At 41.4% G+C, this 16,816-nt stretch overlaps 1 protein-coding gene across 1 annotated transcript in view; it reads left to right on the forward strand.

Moving 5' to 3' along the window:
• DCAF5 (DDB1 and CUL4 associated factor 5) overlaps positions 1-16,816 on the forward strand; it is a 60,309-nt gene that overhangs the window by 21,707 nt on the left and 21,786 nt on the right. The window contains exon 6 of the mRNA XM_088536540.1: positions 8,229-8,442. Coding sequence (XP_088392666.1) covers positions 8,229-8,442 — 214 coding nt within the window. The remainder of the gene's footprint in view (positions 1-8,228; positions 8,443-16,816) is intronic.

Genomic DNA, 16,816 nt, shown 5'->3' on the forward strand with positions numbered 1-16,816 from the left:
CTGCTTGTCTTTGCATTTTGGCCTTTCGCGTAGGGGAAGGAAAGTACTTACCACATCTAATGCATGTGCTTTGGAATTGCCAGTGCCCCTGGAGATGGACAAGAAGGAGCCTTGTGTCACCGAATCAGCAGCTAGCTCCTCAGTTGTTTCCGTGCGATAAAAACGTGCCGCGTGTTCCCGTTTGAGACCTTTGCGAGTCCTCCCTGCACAGAGCTCTGTACTAGTGAGCCCAGGAAAAGTGTGTGTATCCTGGCAACCAGTTTTCATTGTCGAGTTTGTCAGTTTCAACCAAGCCACTCGTTGTGAATTCTATTTTTACACTGCTTAAACCAACTGTCATTGAGCTAGATTAAAATATAACAAGTTGTAAGTGCTGTTTAAGCACTTGCCCATATGGGTCAGTCACACCATCCTCAGGTGGTTGAAATAACTACTTATCCTCTCCAGCTTGGCAAATACACCTCACACTTGTAGCCATTCTTGTCTGTCCTTCTTCTATGCTGCTGGGGCAGCTCAACTTATTTTTGAGTCTTAAGCTAGAATTTGATGTTTTCTTACCAGGTTCAATTTGGTACAGGCACCTCACATAACACAAAAAGCTAAACTAAGATATTCTCTCTTCCAATTTATTTTCTGATATTTCTTCTAAGTTCCCTTTTTACATTATGAAAAATTGAATGCCGAAGTTGGATATTGAATGGAGATTGAATTATTCTTTTATGGGAACCTTTAAGATGTGTAGAAGGAGCTTTGAATGGCAGGTACGTTTTTCTTGTGGGATTATCTTTTGCTTTGGTTTTTCCTTACTTTCATGCAGCTATAAACAAATTCCAAACTGTTCTCTGTATGTTTTAGCCAAAATCAAAGGATTACTTTGGTGGCAGAAATATCAGAGGTGATCTATGTCTCAAGTAGGGACCACTGAAGACAGATTTGGAGAGTACTTTAAAATAAACCTTTCAGACTTTGGACAAAGAGAGTGTGACAGTTACCTGGAATTTAGGCATGTTAATGCTCAAGCGTTTTTTCTGCTGGACAGAGCTCGCTCTTCATGTCTGCCCATTCTTGCCATTTTAGATCAGTCTATGCTTCTTTTTCTACTAAAGGCAAAAGTGCTACCCTAAAGTAGATCACTCAACTTAGTAATGGATATTTTCATTCTGAAGCAAGTGGTCTTTTCTGCTATTCGTATGGGCACCGCCTTACAGGTAATCTAGAGGTACTTCGCAAAATGTGGAAGTCTCTGCTGGTTACCACCTCTTATCCAAGTGCTTGGGGTAGGTGTTGTAGTCCCTCTTCTGCACCCTTATGGCTTGCCAGTGCTGTCAGTACTATAAAACGGGCCCCCTTACTTGGCTTCTATTTTATATGTATATGTTTTTTTATCACAGTTCTGCTTTATGCCTAACTGTGTGAGGCCCTCTTGGGATAGGGGGCTTAGCTTCATTTTTTTCTGTGTAGGCTGGTACCTTTCCTGCAGTAGAAGGGATTCAGGTTAGGCCACCAATGTGCAAACTGGAAGTCTTTTGAAGAAATTTTTTTGTTTGTTTGTTTTTTTGATGACAAAATGAAAGACCTTTATCATCCCCAGACTTGGTGGTCAGACTTGCACCTGGGTTGTGGAGTACTGAGTTTCAACTTGTGTAATAAAAATGTTTAGTTGTAGGTAGTTTGGTTTCAGTTCTCAGATAGGGCGGTTGTGACTCTTCTACATAGCTTTTCCTGTCTTGATTTAATAGAGTTTTATAAAACCTTCATTAAATAAAATCGCAGTATTGTTTGCAGAGTCAATCCTCCATCTGAAAGTCAATCCTCCATGTGAAACTTGTGGATTTTCTGGCTTGAAGATGAAACTCTTTCACACCTACTAGCATCCCCACACTAGCCTTTGGTTCTGGCAAGGCACTTGAAGTAAGCTAGGCACTGTGCCTTTGCTCTCCAGCTTGGGCCCAAAAGCAGAAGTGGTATCCAGCTTAATAATTCTCAAGAATAAAAGTAGTTTCATGCAGCAAATGAAGTTGAGAAGGTTTTATTTTGTTTTGCAGTATTTGATAGGGTCTGTTGATTGACTTCTGTGCACTCTGTTTTCCTTTATCAAGGCGTAAGTGTATTGCCTACCTCAGAAGCATTGTGATGTTTAATACTTTTTGCTAGTTTTGAGATTCCCAAGATCTTCCCAAGGCAAGAATTTAAAGTGCAAAGTGCTAGCATGGTAATCCAGGTTTAAAAATATAAATAAAATGGTAATCTGCTATTTCAGAGAAGCTGAGATTTTTTTCCTTTTCTTAAGGAAATAGCACTATGGTCACATAAGCCTTACCCTACTGACTTTTGCACCTTATTTCATTGAGTAGGGTAGTAGAAAGGAACTATGAGTTATTGATTTATTTCTCTTTCTCTAGGAATGGTTGATTGGATGCAAAGGAGAGATTCCCTTAGTTCTCCCCTTTACTAAAGAAGAGGTCTAAAGCACTAGTTCATCCCTCTTACTAGACATGGAAAATAGTTTTTGAAACCAAAGTCCAAAGGAAATTGGTGAACTTGATTTGATAAGACAAATTTGTGTGTGGAGTCACATTTAGTTGCTTTACATGACAATTTGCATTCCGTCTTTTTCCTGTTAAAAGCCAAAAATTTTACTGTTCGAGACTAGAATGTGCTTTTGTGGGAACATCTTAGATCTGTCTGCTTTTCATCTCAAAAGGCCAACTTTATTGCTGCTGCTGTCTTTAATTTCATTAAAGCTGGCAGCGTGTGTAGCTTTGGTGAATAAGTCTCCAGGAGGCTCGTGTTTGCACGTTTGAGGCACGTGTCTCTTGCTTGGGTGAGAGAGTGACTCTGAAGCTATTGCGCTCTGCTAACGCGATGCAAGAGCACGTGCACAGAGACGTTTCAGGGCACTGCGGCCTTGCCGCGTCCCTGCTTTTGCACAGACCCTAAAGAGGGAGAATAGAGCTTACTCTTCACGAAGCCCTATCGACCGCTGTGCCCAGGTTAACTCTCTGGGGTCGTGTTCCCCAGCAGCTGGAACCTTGTGTTGCACTGGCTTCTGTGTGCGCTCCACTTGGGAAACAGCTACAGCCTCTTCCTTTTGTCTAAAGGTCATTTTCTCCTCCCATGTCTGGCTGTGTTTGCATCTCATCTGGCAGGTTATCTGGTGAAACCCACTCATCTTTGTTGTGCTGAATTTGACCCACCACTGATCTCTCCTGCAGTCTCTGCATCCTCCTGCCAGGAGCTGTTTCTTAACAGTCTGAATAATGGAACAGCGTAGAATTTAGGGCTTAAAAAGGGAGGAAAATAAAATAAAGGATGATTTAGCTGGCTGGCTGTGTTTGCTGGACGTTTGGCTATTCTTTAAAGTCTCCCTTTTCCCCTTCTCCTGCCCCACAAAAATCTTTTGCTTCCTGTTGAGCATTCTGGGAGATGCAGTTCAACAAGAGATTTCTTGAAAAGATAGTAATATTATGAGAAATTTTGCTAACGGGTTCTAGAATAATGAGCTTGTTATGACAAAATAATGGGTATTGCGACAAAATAATGGGTATTGCTACAAAATTATTGGGAATGGGTATTGTACTTTATTTATTTTTAATCTTAAGAGGATGAAGGACTGACTTCATGTTTGCTTGTGCCTCAGAACGATTCTGGGGGAAATCCTAAACACCTTGACACAGCTGATCTGCTTTTCAAAGCAAACTGTCTTAAATTCTGAAAGGATTTTAATCTACATTTTAATACAAGGCACGCATGCTAATTCAGCCTGTGTTTGCTTTCCTATCACTGATCAATTCTGCTTAGTCTGTTTGCTCCAGAATACAGAACAATGGTGTGCATGTTTACACAAAACAATTTTCTCCCCCCAGAATAAAAACCCTCTTTCTGCAGAGTTTTCCAGACCGAGATCCTGCTTGCCAAGTTTCATTCCGGTTCTTTTTGCACAGTTAGAATTTCCTCAGTTTAGTGGTTACAGAAATGCTGACACACACGGTCGCATGCAGTGGTGTGTATTAGTTACAAGCATTCAATTCATTTTTTCCTTTTAAGGTCATTCTTTCATTAGGCTGGTTTCACACACTGCTGTTTATGATATCAACACTTTCTCCCTTCCTTCCTTCCTTCTCTCTCTTAAATAACGCTCATTTCCCAGGGATAGGGGACTGTACTCCATTCATTGTCAGATTTGTAGCTTATCAGGAGTCACTATTTAAACAGTGAGCATGACAGCAGTAAATTGAACCATTATTTTGCTTCTACCAAGCACTATGATGTTCTTTCAGTTTTAATGGCCCCTGTACGTTGCCAAGCTAATGTTTGAATACCCCGAGTTAAGCTTGTGTTACTAATCAGGCAGTCAACTTTTCCAAAGAGGATGAAACACCTCCTTTGTTAAAAAAGGAGCGCAGGGAAGCTTGCTGCAGGTACAGACTTTCCCTGCAGAGGAGACGCTCGAGTGGTGCCAATCCTGGCCGCCGAGGGCCGGGGCAGAGCGGGTGCGCTCACGTTAGCGCTGCTGCTCCGGGGCTGGATCCCCTTGGTGTGGCTGCCCTGGCGTCCAGGCAGCGCTCCGTGCCGCGTGTCCGGCCACAGAAACGGTGCGCTGCGCGGAGCTGTCCGCTCGCTCCCCCTCCACGTGTGTTCGGGTTTTCCTGTTCCAGCTGTGGACTAAATGTTTCTCTTAATTGTGCAAGACCTCTTTTAAAAAGCCCCATAAATACGTATGTCTTTTTCTATACTGCTTCCAGAGCTGGTAGGCAACAACAGCATTCCTCTGCTGCCTGGGGGAGCTGGATTGGAAGCAGACTAAGTCTCAGAGTAGTCCGGATGCACAGAGATAGTGCCTGTGGCTGAAAGCGGGTGCTGCCTGTTGCCATCAGACATGCTCTTTTCCGAGTGTCCTCAGATTTCTCACTGGCTGTCAGGGTCTGGGTCTTTGAGTTGGGAGTGCTAAGTCTGATGCATTAGTATATTTTTCGAAATGCCTCTGAAATTCCTTGCAGAGGAAGGCTGCATGAAGTGAGGAGCAGGCAGAAAGGGCAATTCTAACATGAGCTACATATCCAAACATGTCTACACTGCCCTGGATATTTTTCTTTTAAAGAACAACAGAAAACCCTAAACTATCACAAGCTAAAGCGAGAAAACAGCACCATGATGCAACCTGAAAAGCAGGAATAGGCACTGTAATGCTGTACATGCTTAAACGCAGCTCTCCCCTTGCAGCCTCTTCCAAGCTTCCTTTCCCCACTTCCTCCTCCTCCCTCTGCTTCAAAATAAATGAATAAATAAATAAAATGTTAAAGCTCTAGTTCTCTAATTCCAAAGCTTCCTTGACCTAAAAACACGGGAAGAATAGATGAGCCTTTCTACTGCATTTGAAGGTTTTGGAGCTTCTTCATTCAGACATCTTTTTCTGTATTAATGAAGCATTGTTAATGGTTTAAAAATGGTTTAATACTGTCAATTTCTTGCAGTTTTGATGGAGATGGAATAATCTAGAAGTCTTATTAGACATTTTTTTCCCCTCTAAAGCTCATTTCACTGTTTCATGAGCAACTAAAATAGTATTTTACGATGCAAGATACTGAGAAACTGTGGGTTTTTTTGTTTGTTTGCTTGTTTATTTTTAAGTTTGAGCCGGACATTGTGGTCAAGGAACAGCACAAGCTGTTTCTACTGCAAGTCTGGCTGAATTGTGTGGCGTATGAGACAGGCAAAACTGGGGATTTCAAGAGGTGTTAAATATGCAGCTCCTCTGCTCTAGTCCTCTTACGTGTATATGATGACATTCTCCAAAATTTTAGTCTTTCTTTCTTTTGGTCATTTCTGAAGTAAAATACTCTTGTAGAGCTTTGTTTCCTTAAATTTGCTGAAACATGAAACACAATATGGGATTCAGCTCCGAAAAGTGTTTTGTTTGGTACCTTTGACTGTTACAGGAGCTTATGAAAACACCTGTGGAGTGGGAACTGCTTAACGTTACATTACTATTACTATAAAAGAAAATTTTGGAATACTTCCGACAGGGTCTAATAACAGTAACCATGGAAACTGTGCTTGAAGGATTGGGAGGATGGGGCACCCGGTCGGCGCGCTCGCGCTCGGGCAGGAGGAAGCACTGGACCGCGTTGGCTCTGCGGAGGGGAAAGCGGAGCGCAGGCCCTGCCGCTCGCGGGCCTGGGGACGCCTCTCTGGTGCTGCTGCCAGCGGGGATCCGTGTGATGAGCGGGCGGATGGCTGTGAACAAAACTTAGTTCTGCTTATTTCTTTGGATGGTCATTTTTACACAGATTAGTGCCTTGGTGTGGTTTTCTGCCCAGGTCTTTGTGGGTAGTAGGAGAAGGTGGCAGCACAGGTGTCATCATCTCTTCTGGTGACTCAAAGTGATAATGAAACAGGGGAAGCTACACAAACTGACCTGATCTGATCTGTCACCACTGTTCCTGAAGGCACGTTGTCTTGTTCCTGTTCCTGGACACGTAGCTTTGTGCCTTCCCTTAAAGCTGCTCTGGCAGTCATAGCACTGAGCACTGGTAGTTATGTTGGGTTCCCATGTAGATGAAATTTAGATTCATCAAGACATAAGAAGCATATGCATAGCTGCTCAAAAAAAAAAAAAAAAAACCCAAACAGTAACATGCGTTAAGAATTCCTGGTGTCCAACTTGAAGTTCTTACTAATTAGCTTTGAAAATGTGACTTCTGATTCGTTTGTGGCACCCTGGCTTTGACAATTTGAAGCACATCGAGGAGAGGACAGTCTGTTTCTAGTGTACTAAATTTTTATGTGGACTCTTCTGTTTTGTTTGTTTTTCCTTAACTCTGGCTTAGGAACAATGGTGTTTTTTAACTATCTCTTGTAATAGTGCATGCCTCAACCTGTGAGGAATGTGGTTTTCTATCCATGCGGAGTGACTCACTTCTCACAAATGCTAGAGCAGAGAGCTACATCTGAACGTATGTGGCATTAAAATCAATGAATAAACCTCCTCCTAGAATCTCCAGCTTCTGTGCTGGCCTTCCTGCCTTGTCCAGAAGTTGCACAAGAGTCCCAGCTCTTAACACATGATTTGAGGGAGATTACTTGAAACCTGTTAACAAAACCTGGCTCCTATACTGCTTAAGGAGGTTTCAAAACCTAGATTTTCTCCTTTCAAAACACTCTGAAGAAAACAGGAAAAAAAATACCTTCCTTCTGTGTTGTCTTTGCCATGCAAATACTATTTAACATACAAAAATTGAATGCAAGTCTCTCTCTGAAGAGACCAGAAACCCTCTATAGTACTAGCCGGTTTTCAGATGTGTTTTGATTCTCTTCAAGCTCCTGAATGAGACAAATTCCATATTCTGTTACTGTTTTCAGGAAGATGGTGTGGAAGCAAATAGCCCTTCGTTTTGTTGTCTCCTGAGTTTTAGTAAGAACTGAATTTAAAAAAAAAAAAAAAAAAAAAAAAAAAAAAAGCTATGCTTAGCTCTGATCACACACCCTTATATGGGGCAAGAAATCAAGCTATTTTGACCACGTGAGTGCTTTAGGTAATACGTGTCACGTGTTAGCACCATTGTCTTGGCTACTTGGCAATATTTGTAGATGAAGCAAATCTGAGATTAGCTAAGTGTCTTATTTTAGCTTTTCTTGCGATAACTTATTAGTAAAATGGCCTTTTAGGACAGCTGAAACTGATTGTGGAGTCCAAACATCCTTTGATGATCTGTAGAGATGTAAATAGAAACAGGAATGAGATAATGGTCTAAGTATCTACAGTTGGAGAAAGTGCCCACGCCTGGAGGGTAGGAGGAAAGGTTGGCTTGGCTGGACTAGGGCAGGAGCTGAACAGAAAGAACTGAGTGCTGGTATGGTCAGTCTTTATGCAGATGTCCCAGAACTTCAAGAAATACAAGAACAGCCTTTTTAAGGCTCAAGATTACTGTCAGATTTTGCTGCTGTGCAGGAAATATATTTACTTTTAACAAAACCACTCTCACAGAGACAGGAAAATCAGCTTTGGCTTTCTGAAGACTTCATAGTCTTAGCATTTTAATAGTTTGTCATCTAGTCTTTGAGTAAAGTATGTTCAGGAATCAATTATCTCTTTGAAGGCGGGGGGCGGGAATAAACTGAACAGGATTAGAAAATTCCGTCCTTGACTTGGTTCACATGGTGGCCTGTCTCACATGTTGCTTTTTTTTTTTTTTTTTTTTTCTCCCCCCCCCCCCCCCCCCCCCCAGTTCCCTGCTCCGCTACGGTGGGAATCTGTCCCTTCAGAGCGCCATGAGCGTGCGGTTCAACAGCAACGGGACGCAGCTCCTGGCGCTGCGTCGTCGCCTCCCGCCGGTCCTCTATGACATCCACTGCCGACTGCCTGTCTTCCAGTTTGACAACCAAGGGTACTTCAACTCCTGCACCATGAAGAGCTGCTGTTTTGCAGGTGATCGTGATCAGGTAATTAGCAAGTGAGGCTGTCCCTAGTCTCCAGAGCTGCTGTGAGTGTTTGAAGGTACCTCTATAATGTTGTTTGTTTTTCCCTGATTCAGAAGATTTAAAAAAAGGAGACAGGGCTTGCGTAGTTTTATCTGTTTTGCTTGGAAACTGTTTTGTATTGCAGACTTTGAAAGAAGAAAAATACCTAGTAAAACACACAAATTTTACCTCTTCAAATGTGGTCTCATGAGTACCTCATGAATGTGGTTTAATATTTGGAAGTTGGTATTCACAATAAATGTATTTACTTTTGTAAAGTAAATGTAGAATGTAAAAGTATGTGCTTTTTAAGCCCATTTAATATGGTAGTAGCACCATGAATTAGTATTATCCAGGTATGATAAGGAAACATCTTTCATTTTCATATTGCTTTTAAAAGCAAGAGAGGCAATCCCACAAAACCAAAATATTTATAAATTTGGATGTAGAAAGTTCTTAATTCTGGTTTTGTAATATTTCTTCATTAATCATAAACTACTGGATCTGGTAAGTCCTTATAGTTTGGTGTCCTGTGAGGAAATTTGCTGCCCTATTGTGGTAGGTCTCGGTCCCTTTTGCCAGTCACAAAGAAATGGGCCCCTCAGAGTGACTGACAGTAGTTTGCATGTTGCTAGAGCTGAGCGTTGTCTTTAGATGGCTGTATTTAATAACCGCTAAGGATGTTTAAGGATGTCTTTTCAAGCTACAGCACCACAAAATTAAGATCGGAAAATTTCTATGCTGTCATGAATAACAGTTCTGCAATAAGAATTGTTCCTTAATTCTGTTGCTGCTGCAGGAGGCAGAGTTGAGCTTCTTTCAGATTATAAGCAGGAAATGCATTTGCGTCACTGACCTGAGCAATGTGACTAATGGGCATGGGGGGAGGTATGTGCCGTGTGTTGCTTTTGAGTTTTACATGGTTTGGGAGAGAAAGAAAACAAAATACTGAAACAGTAAAATATCAGAAGAATTACAATGACAAACATCTCTGTTGCTTAGGGGGAAAAAAAAGTGCTGCTGACCTCAAGTGCATCATGTAGTCAGCCTAAAAATGACGCTGTTTTCATCCTCTGGAGTTAAAGTAGGCTTATGTACATACTGACAATAATTCAGCTTCTTATCTAATATGTAAAAACTAGGAAAAAAATGCCTTAAGTGTTTGTCATTCCACTTTTCAAATCAGGAATATAGTCGTTTGCATCAGACTGACGCTGTGCTTCAGAAGTATGCTTTTTTTTTTTTTTTCTCCCTAAACTTGATAGTCTTTCACCTGACTTTTTGATCAGCTAAGAAGTAGCACGTGGTGCTACTAATGAGCTGGAAATACTATAACAAGTTAAGAGTAAAGATATGGTTTAATATGGAATATTGGAGAGATGTATGTTGGTAGGTGCTTATACTTGTAAAGACAGTTTTCCTACAGGAGGGTAAAAAAAAGTGGCACTCACAGGAACTGCAAAGCAGTAGTATAACTGTGCATGTCCCAAAATGTCCAGTAATGTGAGACTTGGCTGGTTTAGATTGCCAACTATTTGGATAGTCTTTAGGGACTGTCTTTTACAGAGAGCCCAATTCTGGTTTCAGATGAATCTAGAAAAGGTCAGACTTGGAACCTATTCCAAGATATGCAAGATGAGTGGGAAACTTGCAGAATGTTTTTTGCGAATTATCCTGTTAACAAAAAGAGAAGCACACTAGTTTTGTAAGTTTATGAATGTAAAATAATGTTTATAAAACATTTCTTTCCAAAATCAGAATTCACTCACAAAAAGCACAGGAAAAGGGTTCCAACTTAATCCAATCTCTCCTAGTCCTGTTTATTTCTTTTTAATCTTGCTATAATTTGCTTTAATAAAGAATTCTTGTCTTTTGAAATCTATTCAAAGTCCCTGCTGAGCTTCATAGAAATCCTTGCTCATATTCCTTTATAGGAACAAAACTTTGTGTGGACTTGGGCTTTTTTTGCAGGGAGCATTTGAAGAGATTTGGGCATAATATAGTTCTTACTGGTATTCTGATTTTATCCTTCTGTAGTTTTTCTTTTCATGCGTGTTAACCTGATGATTCAATCTTTTCCCTCTTCTAAGCTCTCTTAAATAGTTCATAGTGCTTTGTGCAGGACCTAGTAATCTTTTCTGAAGTTACAGTCAGTATTCAAAAAGTATTATGTACTGTCTGCACATTTTGTTCATTGGATAAAATTGCATTAGATTCTGTGTTTTAATCCTAACAAGAAAAGACATATGCCTAACTCATCAGTACTTAGAGTGCACTTGAGAAAAAGAGAACTGCTGAAAGGAGGCCTTTCTGGTCCAGCGGAGGCATACATGATGCAAGGTATTTCATTGAGCTCCTTCCTGACCTGGAAACTTCTTTTTCAGGGTTAGTGGCTTAAATTGACTCTCCCAGGTATCTGGCAAGTGTTTGAATGGGATGTAAGGAAGCAATAGGAGGGTGGGTGAGAAATCTCCTTTGCGAGCTGTGAGGTTCAACTGATGTTTGGACATAGAAAGCAGTTTATTCGTGGAAGATTTTTGTGTGAATCATGACCATCAAGGTTTAAAAAGCCTCAGCTTTTAGTCTGAAGTGCTCAGTATTTGTCTGAAGAATCTCACTATAACACAGTGATGAAAATCTACAGAGAAGGTAAATAACCTCGTGTTCAAAGTAGAGCTTTCAGATTATAGTATGACAAAAATGAACATATCCCTAACAGCAAGCACGACTAAAATGAACATATCCTGAATAGCGAGCACGCAATTTACAAGTGCTCTTAGAGTTCATACACTTTAAGAAATTCAATACTTAAGTTCCCATAATGCTGTGACAAGTGGATGTGTGTATATGCTCGTCTTTAAGTTCAGCTAATACAATTTCTTTGCACAAATTACAGACTTCTTTCTAATATTCCTTCTTTAGCCACCCATAGGTTGTGATAGCTGCTCAAGCGAAGCTAGATCCAAAACTTCTGACTTCTGTCACTTAAGAGGGGAGCTTCCTGTAAGTGATCCTCATCCCTGCTAGTTGCATTAAAACACTTATTTTGCAAGTAGATTGAAACCTTCTAGCAAAGAATTCGATGCTTGATGCTTCAGGGAACAAAAACTGCAGTTTCATCTGTTAATCTTGGTGAAACTTTAATTTTAAGATAAAATGAAGTAAAGTGGTTAAACTGTTTTGAATTCTTTCAGCTTATTTGGGGTTTGTGGGCTGTGGCAAGAGCTAAGTGATAGGGGTTTTGAGGGTGAAGAGCTGCTTTGTGCCCTTGCAAACAGTTGTTTTTCTTCAAGAGCATTATTACCCTTGGCCTTGTGAACCTGATTTGAAAAGCAGCAAACAATATATGCAAATACTTTTCCTAGAAATGCCCAGTGAGACTTGCCTTGTCTCTTATTGCTACCAAAGCCTGACAGAAAACGTTTAGCTGGGTGCTTCATTTGTACCCATTTATGATTGCCTTTATTTGCTCCTCTCAGAATTCTGCCTTTTGTCTGTGTCATGGATGCAATGACCTCATTCTCTCACCACCTATTTTCCCCTTCTTTGTTCGGAGCTTTGATGTTGGCAGATGAATGAGCTCAGCCTTGTCCAGGAGCCCACTTGAGTCCTGCAGCTGTGGAAGGGGGCAAGGACAGGACAGGCTGGAGGGGTCAGGCACGGCCTCCTGCTGCCCGCTCCCTCAGCTCGCTCTAGAGGTTTATTCACAATTTGTGGTTTGTTCATCTTGCGGATGCTGGCATCTGGGCTCTGATTCTCAAAGGCTGCTTATTATGCACCTAGCTCTCACTGATTTTACCCTGTTGTGCGCATCTCTTGGTTTGTATCTGATCTATGAAATGTGTGAGAATCTCAAGGTGCCTGAGGATACAGGGGGAGCTCCGATTCTTCTCATCTGTGTTAGAATTTGGGAAATGTTGTTTCAAAACCAGGGTTTTTTTAGTTCCCGGTTGACTGTACAGACTAATATGGAAAATATCCTCTTGGGCCTGAGGGCAAAGGGAATATTAAAGGACTTTAGTTGCCCAAATTCCTTTTTGAGTGTGTGAGCCTCAGGGATCAGGTCACGAGCAGTAGGGAAAAACAAAAAAAAACCCGAACTAAAATAGACCAAAAGCTTTTTCGCTTTTGACAAGAATTCTTGTCTGTGTCGCAATGCTGAGTGCTATCAGCTTGTTCTCCTTCTTTATTGTGTAGATAATTTGAAGCTGTAATGCTTGTTAGCTGTAAAATCGACTGGTTAGTGCCTGCTTTAAAAAAAAAAAAAAAAAAAAAAAGGATGGGGGAGGGGTGGGGCGAAGTAACTTGTACCCTGTGAATCAAACAAAAAGTGTCTTGACTCTGGCATGCCCTCAGACATTACATCAGCGCTCAGCCTTTTCTGTTGACATTACAGTGCTATAGGAGAGTTTCAGGAATGCACCGCTCACGGTACTGCAGGCTGCTCCAACTCCCTATAAAGTTACAGCCTTCATTATGTTGAAGTCCATGCGCTAAATAGTCCTGCTTAGGGACACGGCATTTTTTTTTAGCAGGACAGAATTACTATTTAAATGTAGCTAGAACAGGGTTAGTGTTATAGCTGCCAGAGGTCTTATATGGTTGCGCATTGCTTTTGTAGAGCAATACAACTCTTCTTGTGTTCATCTTTTTGTCATCTAGTTTGAGGGCTGTTTGTTTCAGGAAACAGTACTTATCAATGTGTAGCCTTAAAAACTAAACAGAAGAAAGGGAAGTCTTCCTTTCTGTGGAGTACCTTGCATGTTTCCTATGAACAGAAGGCTTCTTACTGACTGCACTAAATTACTTCCATTATTTCTTAAAATGTTAAAAGGCTCCAGTGTGCAAATTCTTCTGTCATGCTTGGCCCAAAAAAAAAAAAAAAAACAGACACAAAAAAATAGTCTCTTGCTCTATCTTAACTTGTTCTTCCAGGACTTACTGGTGAAGTTGGGTTTTGTTTCTTACTTTCTCTAAAATATGGTTTAAATCCCAGCTGTATGCATAATTATATACAAAATGCATAGGTGAGTACTTTGGAAAAGCAAACAGAAAAAAAAACTAAACTAATATTGTAGCCTGATAATTTCTTTCTTCCCTGTGACTTTCAGTAATTGACATTGGGAAGGTCTTACTGAAAACGACTCTTCAGAGTCTGGGTCTTGCCAGAAGAGGCCCAGAGCTTCCTTTAACCCTTTTTATCTTGTTCGCCTCTTTCCCTGTTCCCTGGGGCATCCTGCCAGCCGCGTTTCCTGCCTCCCTTCTCTTCTGAATTCCCGTAAGCCCTGGGTGGAGGGGATTAGAGCTTTGACTACTGACGTGCCAGCCCAGAAGGACGCGCGCTGAAGTTAAAGGGGCCCAGAATTTTTGAGGAGGACTTTCCTGAGGTTTGCAGGCCTTGCGTTCCTTGCACGTGCGCCCCAGCAGGTCGGCGCGGTCGCTGGCCTGGGGAGAAGGGCATGTGAGCAGCAGGGCTCCGTTACACGCGCCGCGGAGCAGCCATGAGCGCTGCCTCCCGAGCCGTTACCTTTTCTAGATAGCCAAAAGAAGGCTCTGAAGTCTGGGTATTCTTAACCAACCAAATATTTTATTTCGCGCACATTTGAAGAAGTAACAAATGGCTGAGGCAAGCCAAAGAAAATAATTAGGGCGCACGCGGTTTCAGCTGTGTACAGAAGAGTCCCCTTCGTACACTTGAAGAAACTAGTTGCTTTCTTTGGAACTTAACAGAAATATTTTCCCTGCCACAGAAATCCACAATAATGGTTTCTGCATTACTTTTGCTTATGATTAAAAATTACTGTTAGGGTCTTTCTACATAGCAGAAAGGCAGCGGTAAAAAAAAAGTTGATGGATTGTTTCTGATGATGCTTCTGTAAGCATTTAAAATTGCCCCATGCATAGTTGGTTGCTCATAAGATTAAGGATTTAGGGAGTGGAAATAAAAATGTTTAGCTTTTGAATTTTAAGCAGTGTGTTTTCCAGTCTGTTAGGTCATAGCTTTTCTTTTTCCAGTCACAGTAGTTCAGGAGATAGGCATGCTGCTTACTGGGGAGCAATGATACTGTTGGGAGAAAGCCTATGGGGATACCTGCTTGATCCTCAGGCCGAGAAGGAAATAAGTTTGATTTCTCCTACAATTTGCATGCTCTTGGGAAAACAAGATATCCTGGCTAGTATGGAGGGGAAAAAAAAGCAACTGTTCTCAAAGTAAACGTTACCACAGAGCCCTAGTTGTATATTAGTCTTCACTGTGTCGGATACTGCCCAGAAGCTGTGGACCAAGCACCCCAGTTACTCACAAAGCAGAAAATGAGAGAGCATGAGGGGACCGACTCTGAAGGAAGGATACGAAGGAAGCATATGTACCTCCGAGGTCAGCAGATGGTCATTAGAGCAGGTTAACAGGCTTTCCAAAGTGGTTGCAGCAGCAGCAGCTCTCTGCTGAGAGCCTAGATGCATCAGCATGCAAATAGCCCAGCACAGACATCAGCCCTTGCAAAGAGACGGAAATGCTTGGCCTGTTGGCTCTCCCTGTTGATGCCTTAAAGAAAGGGAAGGACTGCATGGTTGCTCTACAGGAGGTTTTTTCTTCCTCTGGAAGGGCCCATTGCAAATAAATTCTGTTATCTTCTCGATTTTCATGTGTTTGTTTTCTTTTTTTGCTGATGCTTTTCGAATAGGAAAAGAGCTTTTCTTCTTCCCAAGGCTTGTCCTTGTTCTTGTTTCTGCCCTGGTCAGTGGATGCTCTAACCAATCTGTGGGTATTTTACCTGCGGGAAAATGCAGACTTAATCCTGAATTCCTGGTCAAATTGTACATATCAGTCATGTTAAAGAAAAATAAAGTGGGAGAGTCTCACTTGAAGGAAAGAGAAGTCTTGGCATCACAGACGGTCCAGAAGCAGCTATGTTTTTTTGTTATTTCCTTTTCATGCAGAATGTGTAATGTATAGCAAGATGTGCATTTACAGTTCAGATATTTTTATGTGTGCATTTATATGTATATGTACACAAACAAGCACAAACACATGCTAATATATATGTATGCATATACGAGATGACCCTTCTTACTACTTTATTTATTTAAATTTGTTTTCTTATCCCCTTGAAAAAGTCATGCAGTTACAAGAGCAGCAGAGCCTTGAGATTTTGTTTGCTTCAAGAAGGAGTTTCCATCCGGGTTTCCCGACGCTTTGTAAGGATTGTGGTTGTGGTTTCTCTCAGTAGTTGCTTAGAGGCTATCCCTTCTCTGCATGGCTGCCTCTTTATAAAATCTCCTAGGAGCCGAATAATTCTGGAGACCTCTGGTCCTGTATTACTTTTGAAATTGGCCATTAGGCTTAAGAGTTCTTAGAGACTTAGAGATGTCACAAATAACAGAATAGCATATTTTTTTCTTAGAAATTTTCTTTTTGGTGGGGGGGAATATGCAGTGTTCTTCATGTAAATTAATTCTTTCTCCAGAATATTGATCACTTTGAGTTTTAATACGTACTGGACAGATTTTTTTTTTCCCAAATTTTTGTGATGCTTCAGGCCAATCTGTGAGTTCTTCTTTGCATGGGCTGTCACAGAGAAGTGCAGTTAGGACTTCTGCCTAGTACACTGCAGCCGTCCAGGGGCTCTCCTGTTGCCTTAGGAGAACAAGCAAAAGCCCGTGACCATCCCGTGAGCTCTGCTGCTTTACGGGCAGTGTATGGAGGCTGTACATGCTGCCTCTTACAGGGGCTAGGCGGAGGACTCTTGCAATGCTGGGTGGTTCTGTGCTTCTTTCTCTTGCTTGTGGATATTGCATTACTTCAAGAAGTTAGGTGGCATCTCTTTGAAAGCATGAGAAAAATCCTGTCTAGCCAGATCTCTGCTGCCCCAAGCTTCCTTTCCCCATGTAAGGAATGGGCAGACAGGCTTGAGGGAGTGGGAATGAGGGCTTAAGTGCAGTCTCTTTCAGAGCTGACTTGTCAGTAGAGCTGTAGTCAGCAGCATGGAATTTGACAGTGAAACTTTTTACTGTCTTTAGGATGACTACCCCTAATTTAGGCATCTGTAGACATGTTCATGGCTTCTTTACTTTGACGTTTTCTCATTGTAACTCATTGTTCTTATTCTCCTGTGCATTAATAGGTCCATTCTAAAGACTGTCTAGTATGCCTGGAAAAGATGATCTGTGCCATCTGGTTCCTTGTCTAGGGCCACAGGTGGAAAGATATCTCTGATCCAGGTCATAAATAATTCCCACCCATAAGGAAAAAGGAAAAGTGCATGTTGTAAATTATAAAATAAGGTTTGACTTGGATTTAATTTTATTTAAGTACTCCATATTCAGTAGCACCTGAGGAAATATAGCCAATGAGATT

Source organism: Tinamus guttatus, unplaced genomic scaffold, assembly GCF_059628265.1.
Source record: "Tinamus guttatus ecotype Peru unplaced genomic scaffold, ASM5962826v1 Tinamus_guttatus_pri_ptg000676l, whole genome shotgun sequence".
In the NCBI taxonomy this organism is placed as follows: Eukaryota; Metazoa; Chordata; class Aves; order Tinamiformes; family Tinamidae; genus Tinamus; species Tinamus guttatus.